General features: G+C 48.6%; 1 protein-coding gene across 3 annotated transcripts in view; it reads left to right on the forward strand.

The window, feature by feature from the left end:
* LOC146806240 (uncharacterized) overlaps nucleotides 1-19818 on the forward strand; it is a 231090-nt gene that overhangs the window by 67142 nt on the left and 144130 nt on the right. For all 3 annotated transcript variants that reach the window (XM_085623481.1, XM_085623483.1, XM_085623482.1), the window contains exons 4-5: nucleotides 18192-18742; nucleotides 19392-19500. In XM_085623481.1, the coding sequence (XP_085479607.1) occupies nucleotides 18192-18742; nucleotides 19392-19500 (660 nt within the window). The remainder of the gene's footprint in view (nucleotides 1-18191; nucleotides 18743-19391; nucleotides 19501-19818) is intronic.

A 19818-nucleotide genomic window follows, 5' to 3' on the forward strand; every position in this document is an offset into this window, starting at 1 on the left:
AATGCAAATTGGTCGCCTGTTACTATGGGGAAACTCCCGGCCCAGTTCAAAAAGTAAAAAATTTGGGAGTAATTGTAGAGGACAAGTTGAATTTGGGGGCCCAAATTATTTCAGTATCCTCCTCTACAGTTTTTGTCTTGCGGACGGTGAAAAAAATTCTGCCTTTCCTGCCAGCAGGGAGTCAGAAAACAGTGGTCTCTGCCTTGTTGTTGTCAAAACTTGACTACTGTAACAGCCTCTACCTAAATGTTCAGGAACGGTTCCTGAATAAATTTCAAAGGCTTCAAAACGCAGCTGCTAGATTACTTACCGGGGTCCCTAAGTTTGCGGCTATTTCCAAGGAAATTCAGAAGTTGCACTGGCTCCCAGTCAGGAAGAGGGTACTTTTTAAAGCTTTGAGCACTGTTTTCAAAGCACTTCATGGGACTGGTCCAAAATACCTACAGAATCAATTCATGTGGTACACACCCACAAGAAATCTACGCTCCTCAGGTGCTAAAATGGTGACGGTTCCGAAGATAAATAAGGTCTCCTGGGGAGGCCGAAGATTTGTATTCGGCGCAGCTAAGACATGGAATGATCTTCCGGCTCAGCTCAGCAATGCACCGGATCTGCTGTCCTTTAGAAGGGCACTTAAGACTTGGTTGTTTATTCATTAAAATCACCCCACTGCCACTAATTAGTCTGACTCTTCTTGGTAACGGCCAGTAGGATAGGTAACTAGTGCCAGGACACCCCAGGGTAACCGTTGCGCTTTACAAATTGATTAACATAACATAATACTTATGAATCCTCAAATGGTTAATGCAACCACTGCAGATGTTTGTGTATGAGGCCAAAGAGTTATAGAAATTAATTTTGGTGGGTGCAGTGGGGAAAAGGGGCTTGTGTCTATATAGATCTATGAGGTCCAAGCCTGTAACAGAAATTACTGTGAATGTCAATATGTTAATCATTAATTCAAACTGCATTACACCCAATATAAGATAGGCTGCTGCAGAATGGTTTAGTCAGAGCGACTGGAATTAGGGTTGACAAAATTATGCAGGATGAAAAGGCAAATTATGTGGAATAATGTGGCATATTTTTTTACAGTGTTGCTTCATTATTTTGTACTTTTTTCACATGGTAATACTGTTTGGGAAAATATTTTACCTCACTAGTACCAGTTTAATAACCAAATACAGAAATAAGCAAATGAAAGGTGACAATTTAACCTCTGTCAAGCGCCTTCCATTGTGTGGGACCACATGTCGCCACGTTTTAGTAACTTTTGATCCGTTGGAGCTAAAAACAATTTTTTTCTAAAATCTGCAGTTTATGCACCAGATGATGGATTATGTAACAAATGTTGCAGATCTATAATTATGCGAAAAAAGACACAATCGCTTAATTCCAGTGGCACTGGGACCAAGAGTGTGAGGGCGCCACTGCACTGCAATTATGACTGTAGCAAAAACTGGAGTGGAGACCCATTTTCCTTGCTTGTATTAGGGCCCAGGCCACCCTTGTTGCACAGGGAACAGGGCCCCAGCACTGGGAGGGGGAGATGTGGGACTTTGTTCCCTTTTTAAAAACAATTGCACAAAGGGGCAGACAGTCTACTCTGAGCCTCAGGCCTAGGAGTGATATCTCTGCCTAGCGGGCTGAGGGCAAAGCCTGTTTCCTAGGGCAGTAAGTATCATTGGTGCTGCAGGTGCAATGCAACTGAGGCCCAGTGGTATGAGAGGCCAACTAAACCCCAATTATGGCTATTTTACTATCCTTTCTTGTTTGCATCAGGTCCCAGTGCACCCTTGCTGTGCCAGTATTTTTGGCCTCATACCAATGGCCCAAGGGAGGTGAATGTCAAAGCAGAGGAGACAGCTTCATTTTGGCCTCAGAGAGATTAGAGAAGGGGTATGACGCAATATTGGGGCCCGTGTTTTTAACAAAGTGCCGATGAGACTGTTTTGCAAGGCCGTACCTATCGCTAGTGAAGCAGGTAAAGTGGCACTGGATCCCCTGGGTTGAGGGGCCTACTGCATCAGAATCACGACTGTCTTACTCTGCAAAAGAGGCATGGGCCTTGCTAGCATTAAAGCGGGGTCTAACCGTTGATGCAAAGTGTGGAAACATGTGGGGTTTCATTTTTGTCTGAAAGGGTCAGGGAGTGTGTCAGGGCTAGAAGGATGGCCAGGTATGGTAGAGAAAGGCAGAGGCAGCCTGCTACTCAGGGCTGCAGCTATCATTAGTCCTGCAGGTACGTCTGTATTGGGTTCCAGGAGAATGAGAGCTCACAACACCCTAATTATGTGAGCCAGAGTTTTTGGTCAATTTTTGTTTTGTGTGGCATATTTTCTCTTTTATACTGCTCATATTTAGTGCAGAATTTGAGCTACAGAAAAGTACCCTTGAAATGATCTCGTACTCCTAACCCCCTGCGCACAGCCGTACCACTCCCCCAAGCCTTGTCATAGAGTTTTGGAGGGGGGCCTGACTTCAAAACATTTTCCTTAGGGGGGCTCAGGGCAAAACAGTTTGAAGACCTCTGCCTTAGAGGGTCCAGCTGCCATACCAATGATAGTTTTTTTCACTTGTGGCCGAAGATCAACACTTTTGTCTTTGATGCATTAGCTATAGGTTTGTCTTCCATATTGCAATTGTGTAACGTCTCTAATGCCCTTTTCATACCTATTCTTGTTTGGTCCAATAAAACAAGATCGTCTGCATACTGCATTATTGGCAGTCTGAGGTGGCCCAGTTTTGGAGGAAAGATGTTAGTTTTTAAAAGTGCCTCTCCCAGGTCTGCGGTGTATAAGCTGAACAGGGTTGGGGCGATCACGCAGCCCTGTTTTAACCCGCTGTTCATGAAGATCTTGGCAGTTGCTCATGTGCTAGTGAGCTTAACACGCACCCAGGTGCCAGTGTAGAGTGATAAAATGGCGGCAAGGAGTCTCCTCGGAATACCCTACTTAGCCAATTTTGCCCACAGTATGTTTCGATCAACCCCATCAAAGGCAGCACTGTAGTCCACGAAACATGCATATAATGGAGTGGTGGTGGCCCCAGTTGCCTTGGTTGCCAGGTATGCAAGTGTGATGGCGTTGTCCATGGTCGACGAGTTCGGCCGAAAGCCGGTCTGGAATTGCGGGATTATATGGTTTTTTGTAATCCATGACTCTAGCTCTTTTAAGAGCACTTGAGCGAATGCCTTCTCTTCCACGTCCAGTAATGCAATCAATCTATAATTCCCCGGTTTGGAGGCGTCCACCTTTTTATGTATCGGTTGTAGGATGGAGCCTTGCCATGAATCCGGTACTGCAGAAATGTAGTTATAGCAATGATTGAATAAGCCCTGAAATCACGATCTTCCCTGAAAATGTACCCAGGCAACCCGTTGGGCCCTTTCTAATTCCCTGGAGGGTAGTTGGAATCTCCCTTTCTGTTTGAAAGGGATCCGCCACGTAGCTCTCTTCATATTGGTAGTCTTCTACCTCCACAATGCTTGCCATAGTTGTTTTTGGTCAACATATAGGCTGGTTGTGTGAGCAGCCCATTTGTTTGCCGGTATGGCATTATGGGTGTGGTGGCCGCCATTTAGACCATTAACATGTCTCCAGAATTCCTTACTTTTGGTAGGTGCTAATAATGCATAAATATTTCTCAATTTTTCCTCTATGCAAGTTTGTTTCAGCTGCCAAGCAATTTTTTAATGCATTTTTCTTGCTGTTTTCAATAGTATTTCCGTCGGAGTGGACTTTTCCCTCCTGTGCTGTGACTCTGCCAAGCGGCATCTCTGTTTGCTCTCAATGAAGGTTTTGTTGTCAGTGAAGTTGAATTGCTCCTGTGCAGTGTTTTTACTATGCTGAGTAGGCTGCCTCCCTGTGGCCAAGGCATTAGATAACGAAGCCATGATTTCAGACCAGCTGCTTTGTGGACCAGATATACATATGTTCTGCTTAAATTTTTTATGCTTTTCCCTGCTTATGGGGCCCTATTTGATACGTTTATTTGAAGCTGATTCGTTATGTAGAATTAGCATTTTGCCTGCAGTTAGATGTTCCTCATGCATCATGCTGCTAGTATTTATGAGAACAGAGATTGGGTGGTGATCACTTTCGGGAGTGTGCAATACCTTATACTCTTCACATTTTCTCAGCAAATTCTTGCTCAGGAAGATGTAATCAAGCGTGGAGATGTTTTTGAATGTAGGTTGTGGTATCGTTGTCAACTGCCCTACATTATTCGCAAACCCCAGATTAAATTCATTGATACAGGCTTCCATGAGATTTCGACCGCGATCCTCTTGGTTTTGCTGGGGCTGCATAGGTCTCTTATGTTTAAGTCCCCAGTGATGATGCATTCGTGTCCTGGGTTCTTGTGGAGATATTCTCTAATCAACCTAGTGATTCTTCTGATGGTTATGTTTTTATCCTTTTTTTTGGGTTGACATAAAGATTAATCACTCCAATTATAAACGGAGTGCCCTCTACTCCGAACCCATTTATGGTAATAATCTGCACATCAAGGGCGTGCGTGCGTGGGCCATTCCTTGATTTGTAATTGCAGATTTAATTTTACAAATATCGAGAGCCCTCCGCTCGGTCTTCCGAAGATGTTTTTTTGCTGGCCATTGTACTGATCGCCTGGTAGCCTTTGATGTAGTTAGCTGTTTCCATCCAAGTTTCCTGCAAACATAAAATGTCTCCTGTCTTCAGAGATTCCATGGCTTCTTTGTTGGTCAGGATCGACTTAAACCCTGCCACATTCCAGCATATTAGCCTGAACTTAGTATTTATTGTCGCCACTTTGGTGCTTCTGTGTTTATTTGTTTGAACCCTCCCAAGTAGGCCATGTTGTTGTGGTCCATGCAAAGTTGGTGTTTTCCTTATACTAGGAATTTCCCCATTCCTTGGAATGCAATGCCGTAGTAAGCCATGCCCAATCTTCTTGTTTATCGACCTGGGGAGCGCCCACCTCCATGCAGTGTCTGATAGCAGTGCCCTTATGTAGCTCAATTTTAATATAATTGTTAAATGTTTGGCTTGAATTTGATTTAGTGCCCCTTAGTGTGGTGCTCTGTGGAAAAGACTCCTCTTGGTTTTGATGCCTCTGTAGTAGCACTTGTGGGTACTTTTCAGTTGGACAATTGTCTATCCAGATACCCCAATCCGTAAGTGTGTCTGTTTCTTCCAAAATATTTAGAATGTCTGACTTGTTGAGCCACGTTGTTAGGGTCGATTCTCTATCCCCTATCCAAGTATATTTTTTAAAGTGCACCGCTACAAGTTGGGCAGTTGTTAGATAGGCCAGTGAGGGTATACTTGTCAGAAGATACAGAATGTTAGAGCGATTTAGGATGTCACCCAAGCCCCTTGTCTCAAATTCAATGGTAAAAATGAGCATGTGCTCCATGTCTGCCAAAAGATCTTGAGCGAAGTCATTTTCCCCACCCTCATAGCTCGGGCCATGGGTTACATGTTCTATGGGCCTTTTTTGGCCATTAGTCCTGCCGGACACAGCATTTGCTTCCTTGTCTGTTTTGATGTTAGGAACACAAAGTTGCTCGCGCATCTGGATCCTTAGACCAGGCGATGAAGTCTTCCTTGCTTGTGTTATCTTCCTTGTTTGTGTAGAAAGTGCAATTGCTGTGTTTTGGGCTTTGCATTGGCATTCCGTGTATGGTTGATAGATTTTCAGTAAGCCGGGTTCCTTCTCTGTTGCTAATGTCAATAGCTTGGTTTTATCGCCTGATTGCATTTCGGTGAGCATCGGACCTGTTGAGTGGGAGGTCATTTTATTGCTGGTCTCTGGCCTTACCCTTGGTTCCTGATTTTCTTTCCCTCTCAATGGCCTCTACTGCGAGGTTGCGACTTTCTGTTCCATTGGCTATGTTGCCATGATTAGTGTTCACCACCTCAGCATATGATTTTGCGTGTAGATTTAAGGAGGTTTGGATGTTGCAGGGTAGTGAATTTTCCTTGTGTAGGCCTTCAGAATGCCGCATGTTCGGGCATATTTGCCTGAGGATTTCCTGACAGTTGTTCGCATTGGATGCTTCGGATGTAGTACTGTTTCTCATTTGGAAAATTGGGTAGATCATAGAACCCTTTTTAGTGCTGGCATTACTAAAGTCTGCCTGAGTGCCGGTTTGCATTAAGAAATGTGGTGTTTCATGCTTTTTTTGCATAGATATCATCCCACCCTTCCGTCTGTTTATTTTTAAAGCTTTCCGTAGTTTTTCTTTTGCCGTCTGGATAGCTGCCAAATGGTTGCCTTTTGACCTGTGTTCTTAGTTTGATTTACCTCCTCTATGCTGGGTGCAGGGCTGTTCCTTTTGACCGGGGACGTACTGAAATTTGTAACTGCTTTACCGTTTGTGTCCTCTGAGTCCATAGCTGTTGGAATTTTTATGACTTCTGAACCACCGTCATGGTCCTGTTTTTCTGAATATTTCCTATTTTGTGTATGATTTATCCCTGCCTCACTACATTGTTTTATTAACGTTGCCAGCAAATCTGGAAGTGTGGTTAATTTCTCCACTATTGCTTCGCTAAAGCTTTTTGCTGGGCTTGTGGTGCTCCCTTTGCCCTTTTCACTGACAACCAGCTGTGGCCGATCATATCCACTTTTTTGTTGATTGTCAAGACACTTTGCACCAGCATGTGTATCAAATCCACCTGGATCCACCCGCTATCAACACCATACCTGGCTGAGTGCAGACTGATAGCAGCTTCGGAATTTATTGGTGGTGAACCTGCTCCTGGAGAGGCCTGCGGGCGGTAATTGGGAAGGCCGGAGCGCGGAAGAAAGCCAGCCACCGGACACGGTGCAAATATGAGGCCCAAACACAGCTCCACGGTGCAAGTCAATAAACTGGACAAATATGCGATCCCTAAGCAGTCCCAGTAGTCTGCGGATGGACAGGATGGCAGACAAGGGGAGTCGGAGCCGTCGTTGCAATCCATAATGGCGGCCATTACGAGTTTGGGGACCACACTTGAAACGAAAATGGACAAGATGTCTATTGAAATGAACCTTATGAGGGCAGATATGCAGAAAACGACGGACAGGGTCAAAGAAACAGAATCAAACGTCACTGAACTTCAGACAACCACTAAAAGACTGGAGGAGAGAATAAATGCCTTGACCCACCAACACCGCCAAATGGCGGCGAAGCTCGAGGACCAGGAAGGGAGGGCCCGACGCAGTAACATCAGAGTGGTGGGGGTTCCGGAGGGACTTGAGGGGCCGAGTGTAGACCTCTTCCTGGAAGACCTGATATTAAATCACCTCAAACCACAAAGACTCTCCTCATTCTTCACAGTGGAACCGGCACACAGAGCACTGCTCCCCAAACCGAAGCCGGGGGCAGCTCCCAGAACGATCATCGCAAAAATCCTGAACTACAGAGACCGGGATGCTATCCTACAGGCCGCAAGGGTTAAGGGAGATGTGAAATATGAAAATGCCACTATCCGGTTCTTCCCAGACTTCACCCTTAAGGTCCAACAAGAGAGGAGGTCCTTTGAAGGGGTGAAAGCCGCCCTGCGACAACACGGGATAAAATACATGATGTTCTACCCGGCGAAGCTGAAGATTCTTGTGGGCGGAAAATCGATCTTTTTCACAAACCCTCAGGAGGTGCAAGACTGGCTGGACAGTACAGCGGACCGTCAAAAGCACACCGGACCTGCCACGGGGGGGACAGAGCCTGGAAATCGAAGGGTAACATCTTCGGGAGTCGAGGTGGACCGCATACAGACCGCGCATGGAGATCACAGTCCAGCAGCCCGGCTCGGGCTCCACCGAACCAAGATTCTGATGCATGAGCTTCCTGTTCTCCACTTTGAAAAAGACTCCAAAATAGTAATGTGCAAAACAGGGGGGACGCTGCCCAAAAGGACAACAGGGGGCGAATCCTGGTCCCTAAGCCATCGCGGGACAACACTAACTGTAAACTGTAAACACTGTGCGGAGCACATGCATGTCCTGAGCCAGAGACACGTACTACCGAAAGGGATCTGCCACTTCATGAGGTGGAGAACACTGCTGAGGTGCATAGAGGTAGCACTGAACTCCCCATATGGCACACACTCTTTTCGGCACGGGGGAACGGCCTGGGCGGCAGGGATCGGCTGCTATCCACTTCCCCAAGGCATAGTTGTTCACAAATTGGGGCGATAGGCACTCTGCTGGTTGGGGATGTGGGTAGTTTGGAACCTACGTGGCAGGGTAGCAGGGAGGGGGTTGGGGATGTTTGGGTTGGAACTTTGGGGGACTGTATTTGTTGGGTTGTTGACAAGGGAAGGAAAGGGAGGCAGGCGGGGTTGTTATTGGTCGTGTAATTATGCAGCATCGGTCGCATGGTCGGGATACTTGAATTTTGAGGAACACCACACTCCCTGTTCTCCACGTCACACATGCAGTGGGATAAAAGTCTTAAAATTTTAAGTTGGAACGTTAATGGGTTGGGGGACAAAATTAAAAGAAGTATTGTGCTACAATACATTAAACGCCACTCCCCTGACGTTGCACTACTACAGGAGACACATTTGATGGGAAACACTTGTAGAGCACTTAACAGATGGGGCTACAAAATGGTCACACATGCGGGGTTCACGGCGGGGTCCAGGGGGACTGGGATCCTAGTGCGCCACTCTTTCCCCTTTTCGATTCAACGCTCCTGGACAGACCCTTTGGGGCGCTACGTCGCGGTCGCTGGACAATGGGAGGGCCACACACTCATACTGGTGGCGGTATACATTCCGCCGGGTTTGCAAGCACAATCATATAAAGATTTGGGTGCCTTCTTATTGGGCTTACCTACGGGACACCTCGTGATTGGAGGAGATTTTAACTCCGTGGTCTCCGGGGAATGGGATAGGCATCCTCCGCGGGATATAGGAGTAGGACAGCAGTGGCTCCCCCAATTCCTTGATGCCTTTGGCCTGGTCGACGTCTGGCGGAAACACCACCCCACCAGCAGAGGGTACACTTTCTTGTCGGGAGCGCACAATACACTGTCTAGACTCGAGTACATCCTCGCCCCAGTGCAGACGGAGATGACTGTCACGGAAATTGCGCTCCTACCCCGGGGCATTTCAGACCACTCGCCGATATGGGCCCACCTCACAATAGGGGACAAGAGAGTCGAAGGCTTAATGCCGGTAAACCCATGGCACCTTAAAAGCCCAGAGACTAGAGCAGCACTGGTAAAGGCCATTGAGCAGTACTTTATAGTCAATGAAGGTACGGTGGACTCACCATCCACTCTATGGGAAGCATTCAAGACAGTCATTAGGGGGCAAGCCCTCTCACTCATAGCGGGTAAGCGTAAAGAGAAAAATAAACAGCTGACGGAGATCGAACATGCAATCGTACGGCTTGAGGGGGAAATTGGCCGGGAGCCTGACGATGACAGCTCCCACCAATTGCAAATCAGGGCAGCGGAATATAAGGACATCGCCACAGAAGCGGCAAAAACTCTTGCCTGCAACAAAGACGGGCGTATATATGACCAAGGCGATAAGGCGGGCAAACTCATAGCCTGGCTGGATAAGAAAGAAAGGGAGCAACGGGTGGTGCCAGAGCTCAGAAGCGCTTCGGGTACCATACTAACCAAACCGAGTGACATAGTGAAAGAGCTGGCCCTGCACTTTGAGCAAGTATACCAGAGACAGTCTGACCTCACAGAAGACGACTCCGCTGCCTTTTTAGCAGACATTCAGCTGCCCACCCTAATGGACCGGGAACGAGAGGATATGGAAAACGACCTCACTACAGAAGAGCTAATCAAAGCAATAGGGGATCTCAAGTTGGGTAAGGCATTAGGGCCCAATGGCCTTCCTATTGAACTCTTCAAGCTTAAACATGATAAGATAGTGCCATACCTGAAAGCCATGTACTACGATAGTCAGAAGAAGGGAATGTTACCTAAAGATCAGCGCATAGCCACGTTGGTCGCGATTCCCAAACCAGGGAAACCGAAGGCGGAGTGCACGTCGTATAGACCTATTTCACTCCTTAACGCGGAACCCAAAATACTAGCCAAAGTCTTAGCCAACAGGCTCCGTACTGTCATCACCAAACTAGTGCACCCTGATCAGTCGGGCTTCATGCCTCATCGGAATACTGCCCTCAACCTTAGACGCCTACATGGTGTTCTGGGGCATTGCCCCGGAATCCAGGAGGACGCCATGGTGGTTTCACTGGATGCAACCATGGCATTTGACACCCTTGAATGGGCTTACCTCTTTGCAGTGCTAAAGAAACTAGGTTTCGGGCCCAAATTTATAGGGTGGGTGCGCCTCCTATATGCCGAACCGCTCGCGAAAGTGTCAGAACTATTCACTCTTGGTAGAGGGACTAGACAGGGTTGCCCCCTGTCGCCGTTGCTATTCGCTCTCTCGCTTGAGCCACTGGCGGCTTGGATACGCAGGGACGTGGCCATCCGCGGACTCCGGTGGACTGAGGGCTGGGAGGACAGGATCTCGTTATATGCAGACGATATACTGCTTTATCTGTCTTCCCCGGCGCGTTCCATAAGGGTGGTGTTAGACATATTCGCCAGTTTCGGAAGAAACTCAGGTTTCATATTAACTGGAGCAAGTCATCGATTTACATGCTCCACGGGAAAGCCCCCTCCCTCCCGAGAGACTGCGCAATTCAGATAGCGGAGGACGGCTTCCGTTACCTAGGGATATTCATCACTACTGACGTTAAAAATCGGTACGACAAAAACCTGCTACCTCCATTGCAAAGGCTGCGAAGAGATGTAGAGGTCTGGAAGAGGTTGCCCCTGTCCCTACTAGGGAGAGCGGCCCTATTCAAAATGATGGCCCTGCCTAGATTCCTCTATGCCCTCCAAAACTACCCAGACACGGTACCGCAAACCTTCTTTGGGGAGGTCGAGTCCCTGCAGAGAGACCTATTGTGGGAGGGCAGGCCCCGAATTGCGCTAGGCAAGCTCACATTGGGGTGGTATGATGGAGGTATAGCCCTTCCGGACATCAGGAAATACTATTGGGCAGCGCAACTGGCAGCAATAAACCAATGCCAGTACGGAAGTGGCGATGACCCAGCGTTCGGAATGGACAGGTGGCAGCTGCCGGGGGGTGACTTCACGAGATCCCTGTATTCCAGACCCAATCGGTATCTGCTCACTGGCCCCACGAAGCACGCAGTCCAGGTGTGGCATGTGGCCACCAAAACCCTGGGGTGGGCAAATAAACTTACGTTAGCAACCCCCCTCTGGGATACAGAGAAGCTGGGTACTCTGGGGCGTAGCAAAGGATTTGCAAAATGGGACCTCATCGGCATTTCGCACATTAGGGACTTATGGGGGCGGGATGGAATGGTGACGTTTGCTACACTGCAACAGACATACGAAATGGCGACGTCGGAACACTTCCGTTATACACAGATACGGCATGCCCTGCAAGCCGCTATCTGACCCGGCTTGGAGCTCCCTGAGGCATCCCCACTTGAGGATAGACTGCTTGATGGTCATCTGCCAGACAAATGTATTTCTCTCACATACAAGAAACTCATCCATCACACCCCTGACCCCCTCGTGGCACTCAGGGAGAAATGGGTAAGGGATGGCCTGGAGGTGGACGATGAGGAATGGCAGGAAGCACTCTCCTCGCCAAGGGAGCTGGCTATATCGGCGAAGCTAAGACTAATACAACTAAAGATTTTACATAGAGCCTACATATCGGGGGCCCAACTAGTCCACATGGGGAGTGGGGCGGACGGGATGTGTAGGAGGGGATGTGGAATGCAGGGTACATTCCTACACGTAATCTGGGAGTGCCCAGTTGCTCATGGCTTCTGGCAGTGCACACTGAAAGTGATGAGTGAGGTGTGGGGAGTGCCCTTGCTGCCGGAGGCCAAGAGATGCCTCCTGAATGTGTGGGAGCCCACAGATTTAACTGTGCACGGGAGGTTGTGGGCCACACTTGGGCAGACGGTGGCAAAGCGAAACATAGCGCAGCTGTGGGGGGCCGCTACGCCACCTACGTTAAAGAAATGGAAGGAGGATATGGACTGGTGCATGATCCGCGAGAAAACCGTTTACGTAGCACGGGGTTGTCCCAAAAAATGGGTGGCGATTTGGACTAAGTGGAATACATACCGGGGAGGGATATGTGAGCCGCCGGCTATCACGTCACCAGAGGACCACTGTACACTGTGAACCGCAATGTATGTTTAATGTAGCTCTGCCTGCAGCGCGGAAGAGAAAGTACCGACGAATGTGTAAACCGATGCAATTATATTATGTGAGATGTGATGCTGTGTAACATGACCTAAGTTTCTATGTTTAAATAAAAAGAGTTTTTAAAAAAAAAATCCACCTGGATCTCAAGTTTATGTGATTGCCAGGAGAATGTCTTTACTGCTGCCAATAGGGACAAATTTATTGTGTTCAAGATGTATTCAGGACCATTCTTATTGTTTATATCTTGTTCGTCACTCTGGGTCCCGCAGTGTCTGCCAGTTGCGGCCCCTACAGGGCCCTCTCCTAGTAGTTGCAGTTTGGGATCTGATGTGGCTATTGTTTTTATTAAATCTGAGGATATTGTGTCTGAGGTGCTAGCGGCACCAAATAATTGTTGTATTTGTTCCCTGCCTTGGTTTGTGGGCGTGGAGCAGCTCTGTGTGCTCCCCTGACCGCCAGGATAGTCATCCAGTTTGTCCTGGAACTGGTCATTTAAGTGTTGATGGACTAGAGCCTCTATGTCAAAAATGTTCTTATTCCAAATATGGCTGATGGATGGGTGTCCATGTGATGGACCCTGCAGTACGTTTAGTGCTTCAGCATCATTTATGGTCGATGATATCTCAATGATTTGCTCTGGCCCGTGTTCCTCCAGGTCATGGCTTTTTTATTTAGCAGCAGTATTTTTGATGGCATTGCTGGCCGTGTCTGCCAACTCTACTGTTTCTGCAAGGCTCACCATCTCTTTGATTGATTAATGTCTCCTCCATGCTGTCCTGGTTTGTGTTTTTTAGGTTGAGGGGGCTGTCCTCGCCCAGCGTTACCAATTCCTGGCTGGTTGAAATAGATTTGAGGCTGTTTTCTAATATACCCCCATCTTTCGTCTTGTGGGTCTTCTGGGCGCCATGGATTTCTGTATTTTGCCTTGTAAAATATTGGTGGATCAGGGGGCCCCCTGTTGTAGGTTTACGGGCCTCGTGGTTTTTGTTGGTGATACTCATTTTCCTAGCAGAGATGCTGTGCCTACGGGCCACAAAAACTTTGTGCGAGTACTTCCAATTAATATGGAATGCAGAGGACTGTAGCCTTACTCAGCGTTCCCACGCACATGTTTGAGCATGTACTTAATGAGCCTTTACTGGCTGGTACATTAACTCAGTGAAACAGGTTAGACATGATAAAATCAGCCAAATGGTGCCACCTGCAGTCCGATTGTGTGTTTTGACTCCAAGAGGCGGTAAGGTTGGGTGAGTCAAGTTAAGTTTTAACTCCAAATCCTTCTACGCCAGTCCGTAATCTGTGGTCCGTGGTTAGTGTATACTAATACCGGAGTATAAATATTGATGGGTAATTGTAGAAGTCTGACCTTAAGCTGTCTCCCTGTTTGTGCACTCAATATGGGGAGGAGGCAAGCTCGTAGTACTCACGTTTTGCCTCCCTCCAGGCGATGTAGTTGACAACGTGTGATTTACAGCAATGTACAAGAATGTACGCTGAGTGAGCAGTATGTGCGGTGTGGGCATTAGCTGTAGGCAGTGGAGCTGTAGGAAATTGGAGCTAGTCTGGCCCGTTACAAGAATTATGGGTCTAGCTCCTTACTATGACAAGAGGCTAATCAAAAAACTGTCAAAGCCTCTCACCTCTCATCACGCACTAGTGTTGCTGCACTCGCCCGGCCGGTTCCTCTCCTCTGCAGCACCTCCTTTCACAACGGCGGTTTCTGTGGTTGGCTGTGAGCTGCCCGCCTCTCGCTTCGCTGGCGGCCCCCCCTCGCTGCGGAGGTAATGGTAACAGCAGAGGCAGCTTGGCGGCGGGTGTACTCTGATCGCCGGGCTCACCACTCACTGCTCACAGCTCTCCCTCCGCGTCCTCGCCTCGGCTTACCACAATGCTGCCCGCGGCCGCTCTGATTCTCTCTGTGGCTCTTAGCTCTCCAGCCTCCGCGTCCGCGCTGCGAACACAGCAAAAACACGGAGCAGGAGTTCTGTCTTGGCTTGGCACTTTTTGATAGGTATGTGTTAGAAACGGGGTAGCGTGGTGCAGAGCGGGCAGGCCAAACTCCGGAGGAAATGTATAAAGCATCCGCGCAGCACTCACAGGCGGCACACCAGGCACACTACAAAAAGAGACTCCACACCAGGTTGCATGAAAAATAACTTGTGTAGTATACCAAACACAGTAGAATGCAATCACAGTTGTGAACACGGTGCCAACTGGCACCAGGTAGCCATATACACCAGGTTATATACAGGGGAGGGCCAAGCGGGCCGCTGCCAGAACCATCACCAAAGTTTAAAGATAAATGTAGAACCGTCAGTATTAAATGTGATCCAGCCAGTTCCTCCTGGCCGGACCATGCCCTTCGCATCCCCACATCAGCATTAGGCATGAGTATAAATCATCATGGCATGACATTAGGCTAAATGGCAGGAGGCATCACCATAGGCATAGAAAGACATTATGCATAACCAACATAAGTCCCATTGGCCATAATCATATCCGTATGGAGGCAATACTTCCAATAGGCATGAATGTAGCAGTCGGCCTAACAAAACATTTTCTGCACCAATCCTGAGGAATAAACATATTAGGCATGAACCACATTCTGCATAGAGTAGGGCATAATTAGCACGCAACCATCTTAGCAATACCTCATGGGAGGCAACAGGCCTCGCAAGTATAACCACGGTGCACCCCAATCGGGGCCCAACACAGTGAAGCTGGCCCCAGGCCAACTGGCCTCTCTCAGGGGCTTAAATATCCATAGGCAGGAAACCCACTAGGTAGCCAATATGGGGCATAAAACACATTTGGCAAATGCCCGCCTAAATACACCAACTTAGAGGCATGTCCTGCACCAAATCATCAGCCCAAGAATACCCCCGTTGCAACTGCCCACTGTCCGGTGGGGCAGTTGTGGAAGGCACAGTCAGTACTGTACTGGGAACGTGGGAGTTCCTCTTCTGGAACTCCCAAATCAACAATGCCCCCAAAACGGTAGCACCAGCGCTCTGCGGGATGGAGCCCCACTCCGGGACTCTAGAATACAAAAATGCTGTGTAGCCCCCGGGGGCACGGGGGCACGGTCCGTGGTGGAGCCCCACTGGGGCTTCCAACAATGATGGCTGCACGTTGCAGCTGCCCACTACCAGGCGGGGCAGCTGGAAGAAACAAGACCAGCACCGCTCTGACCTCAGGGCTCCTCCGCCTCCTCTGGTTTCCTCCCTGCAGGCACGGCAACACGCAGTCGGGGTGGACTCCCGCCGGGCTCCGGCTCTTCTCAGCGGCACACGCGGGGCTCTCCCTGACCTTCGGGAGCCCCGATCGCCATCCGCCGCACCACACTCCACTGGGCTTCACCCGGGCCTCCTCCTGGGACCCGGGACTTCTGCTGGGGAGCCCACGAGGCTCCGGATGTCTTTCGGTGCGGGGCCAGCGCGGGGTAGGCTCCCACCTGGCTCCCACCTGGCTTCTCTCCATACACGGGGCTCCCTCGTCACCACAGGAGCCCTGCCACATCAACGCTTGCTTCCGGCCTCCTCCTTCTAGCCGGCGGGCCATGCCCCCAACCAGGCGCACTCCTGCCTGGCTTCCGGGTCGCTGTGAGCAGCTCAGCGGCCCGGGGTTTTCTCGGCGCCTGGGTTGCGGCGGTGATTTTGGCGATTCTGAAGTGCGGGGTGGGCTCCCGCCTTCAGTTTGAGGCATCCACACGTGGGGTAGGCACCCGCTGGTTAATGTCACAAGCGGGGTGGGCACCCGCGACGAACCCCACACGCGGTGTGGGCTCCTGCTAGTTTTAAGACACAGCTCCTCCTGGGCAGCACTGTAGGCAGCAGTAACGCGGGGTAGGCCCCCTCGAGAGACCACAAATGTGGGGTAGGGTCCCGCAGTACTTTCCGTGGATCAGCTCCCTCAGGCAGCGCAGCACTGCAGTGGACAGGCACTCCTCGACACAGCGCTGTAGAACACACGTCGCAGCCTCGTGCTGCAGGCCACCAGCACTCCTCTTGGGCAGTTAAGATCAAACACTCTCCTTATGCCGGGAGAAGGTGGTAGCGCTGAGTCCAGGGGTGCAGGAACAAAAAGGGTTTGGGGGGGATGAAAAATAGCTGTAGCGCTCACAAGGCGCTAGGGGCCAGGAGAATACAGTCAGTGCAGGGCAAGATCAGTGGGCAGTAGGGCAGCTCACCAAAAATGAGTCAGTAGTTCCTGGGAACAGTCATCCCCCATTGAGATGGCAATCCTTCTAGCGCCGCAGTCTCCACTCCAGCAGAGTCTCTCCTGGTCCTGTAGAAAGCCAGAAGGGCACAGTTAGGCACAGGGGCCAGTGGCGGTTCCTCCTGGCAGAGTAGCCCCTCTACGTCAGCACCCTGCACAGAACTGAGCACATGGCATCTCAGCTCTGCTATTTATACACCCCTCACCCCACCTACCAGAAAGGGCTAGAACCTTCTAGAAGGCTCCTGGCAGTTCCAGTCCCAACTGTCACTGTGGGGGAGGTGTAGGGTACTCTGTCACTTCAAACACTTCAAACACTAGACCGCCAACCCACCTCAGGCAGGCAGCACAAGCAGACAGATATGGCGTCCATTTTAAAAGTGACATTTTACAAAAGTGCATTTCTACAATGGTGGAAATAAAGGTGCGTACACCATTGCACAGCATTTATTATTTTCAGTTCAGACCCACCTTGTCAGTAAAAAGGCTAGTGGGAAAAGCGAAAAATTCTAGGACAATAAGGGCCAAGTCCAACAGTATGCAAATACGATACGCCTGCTTATAATTGTCACGATCTTTAGTAATAGTGCAGGTACATCAGCGGACGTTGACCAAGCATGGTCAAAGCCACTGTGATGTCTGCATCCTCAAGAGGTCTTTCTAAGCATCTCTTTGCAGACACTACAGGTATAGTGTGGCTTGCAGCAGTACAAGGTTGCCAGTAAGCACTCAGAACAGTCCTAACGCAGCCAGCAGCACATGCAGTGTAAGTCGAGAGGGTAAAGTGGCCCAGCCCTCACCCAGTGCATCCTCAGGCAGCTGCCTATGGCCAAGTCTCTGATACCAGCAGGCAGCGCCACCTCTGCTTGTCGCCGGAGGATCAGCTGGTCACGTGATCCTCCCACAGAAACAGTCTGTCCTACACACGTTTCACCACAGGCGGCAGCAAACACCACTGGGTGCAAAAGAGGGCACGCAAGGCATTTGTACAAACCAGTTAAAGGATTTATCACACAATACAGTTAGGCTTTCCTAAACTGTCCTAAGCAGTCAGTGTGGGATTGGGGTTTTCATATTAAATGAATCTAAAATTACCAAATAATTAGCACGGCAGACGTCATGATCTATTGGAAGTGATTGGCAGTTGCCCTTTTAAAAGCGATGTCAAAACAGGACATTTTTTTTAGCAAAAAAAAAGGGCCATCTTTTAAACATGTTTAGAATTCGAATAATTGAAAGCTTTCCTCATGCAAAATTGCATTCTAAATAGACTACAAACTGGCATGGGGTTTATTTTAAGCATTTGCAATATAGGGAGTTGTGAGAGCTAAGGCATAAAGGGATAGTGTGATTTCTGCAGGATCACATGTAATGGTCAAGTAGGGAACCAGCAACTCACAACTGGAGTCTCCTGGTTCTAAGTGTGTCTTCATGCCACACTTGGAACACAAATGTTTTGCTGAGCAGGTTCTATTCTGACATTTTTTATGAAATTGTTTGTGATCGCTGACTTAGACCCTAGAAAGGATACTTACGTTTAAGTTAACGTTCTATTAGTTAAAAAATAATGTATTTCATTCAGTAAATTAAATGTGTATTTTAATTATCAGTTTGTTACAATTTCAGACTGTCTTCAAATTTAAATCTGTCTTACTTTGCTGCAGTAATGTTCAAAATTAATATTTTAGCACACCTGAGTAATTGTTTCTAGAACGTTTTGTTCTAATACAACAGGAGTCTAGCTGATTTAAAGCCTCTTTTTGTTTAGGTGAAGGGCTTATCGACAAGGCCTTGGGTGAGAAGGGCCTAGGTAAAGGTCCAGAAAAGGTGGAGCCGCGAGAGGCCTTCCCAAGGGAACAGAACTGTTCTGACCACATATCCGAGAACCACCGTGGATCAGCAGCTATTGCTGAACCTGGAAACCCCATGGACTGTGGCAACACCACTCTTCTGGCACCACCAATCACACCTAAGGTGGAGCAAATGTGTGCTGCCTGCGCCGAGTGTGGGAAGATTTTCTACACCAAGAGGACTCTGAAGGCACACCTGCAAGTGCACTCTGGGGAGCGTACCTTCATCTGCAACGTCTGTGGAAAGTGTTTCCGACGGCACGCCTCCCTCCAAATCCATGAGCGCATCCACACAGGCGAGCGGCCCTACCAGTGTGGGCAGTGCGGCAAGAGCTTTATTCAGCGGCAACACCTGACCACACACCTGAAGATCCACACGGGAGTACGGGCATTCCACTGCAGCGACTGCGGCAAGGGCTTCCGCTGGAAGTCTGAGCTCCTCAAGCATGAGCGGGTGCATGAACAACAGGTAACATGGGAGCATGTTTAAACCAGAATTGTTTGTTCAAATACAAGGTAGAGGAGGTCAAAGGAATCTGAAAACTGATCCCACCCCCTGCTCACATTAATTGGTCCAGGGTATGGGATAAGGTGGGTCTCACAGTGTTTGAGAAGCTTGGACTCTTTCTGTCTGCACTGTTCATGTTTGTGTGCGTGGGGGTACTTTACACACTGTATACCTGTACTGTACCGGTTGTGTGGATATATGAAAGAATTGTTCACTCTTCCTGACTTTAATATATCATTTGTTTATCCATTTCCTTAATGCTGCCTTTAACGGTTGTGTTTGTGTGCACCTATGTGAGTGCATGTGTCAGTGACACTCCTGCACAGCTTCTGACTGTGCTGTTTGATAGTTGGTTGGATTGTCTAAGCTTCAACTATTTTCTGTATGCGGAAAGCTTACACTCCTGCTGTGTGTCTTGCGTTTATTTTTGTGGAAGGGTACATTGTTTCTGTTGATAAATTGAGTCTAAATGTGATAAACACCTGCTGTAACATTTGTGTCACATCTGCAGCCAAATGTAAGCCACCATTTCTCTTGTAAGCAGAGGATGTTTATCTTTGATGTTCTGAGACAAGAGTAAGAGTCTAAAAACTTGTGGTGTGTGTTGCAGGCACCAACGACAACGCCCGGAGACTCGATCACAGACCTCAAGAAAGAGAGGACAGATTCTGAAGAGCAGCAGAAAGAAGGGGCTGGAGGGAACTCGGAGGCAGGAGAAGGTAAGGGGGAAAATTCCTTTGTCATAAAGACCCCTTCAGGCATTCTCCCTGGTGAGGTCAGGTGCTTGCAGTTAGAAATCATGTCTGTTCATATGGATTGTTAACGTTTTGAGGGAAGAAGTTTGTTGAAGATCTCTTGTAGTAGGAGAGGGTGTTCTGGAGCCTCGAAGATAGGGCAGACGAGTGCCTATCTCCTCAGATGACATATGTTGTGTGCAGTAGTCAGTTCTGGCTATACTGCTGATGGCAGAGGCCTTTTGGTTTTATCAGCTTGATATTAATATTTTTGTAAATTTAGGATCTGAATTGGTTAAATGG

This window comes from Triturus cristatus, chromosome 8, assembly GCF_964204655.1.
Source record: "Triturus cristatus chromosome 8, aTriCri1.1, whole genome shotgun sequence".
Taxonomy (NCBI): domain Eukaryota; kingdom Metazoa; phylum Chordata; class Amphibia; order Caudata; family Salamandridae; genus Triturus; species Triturus cristatus.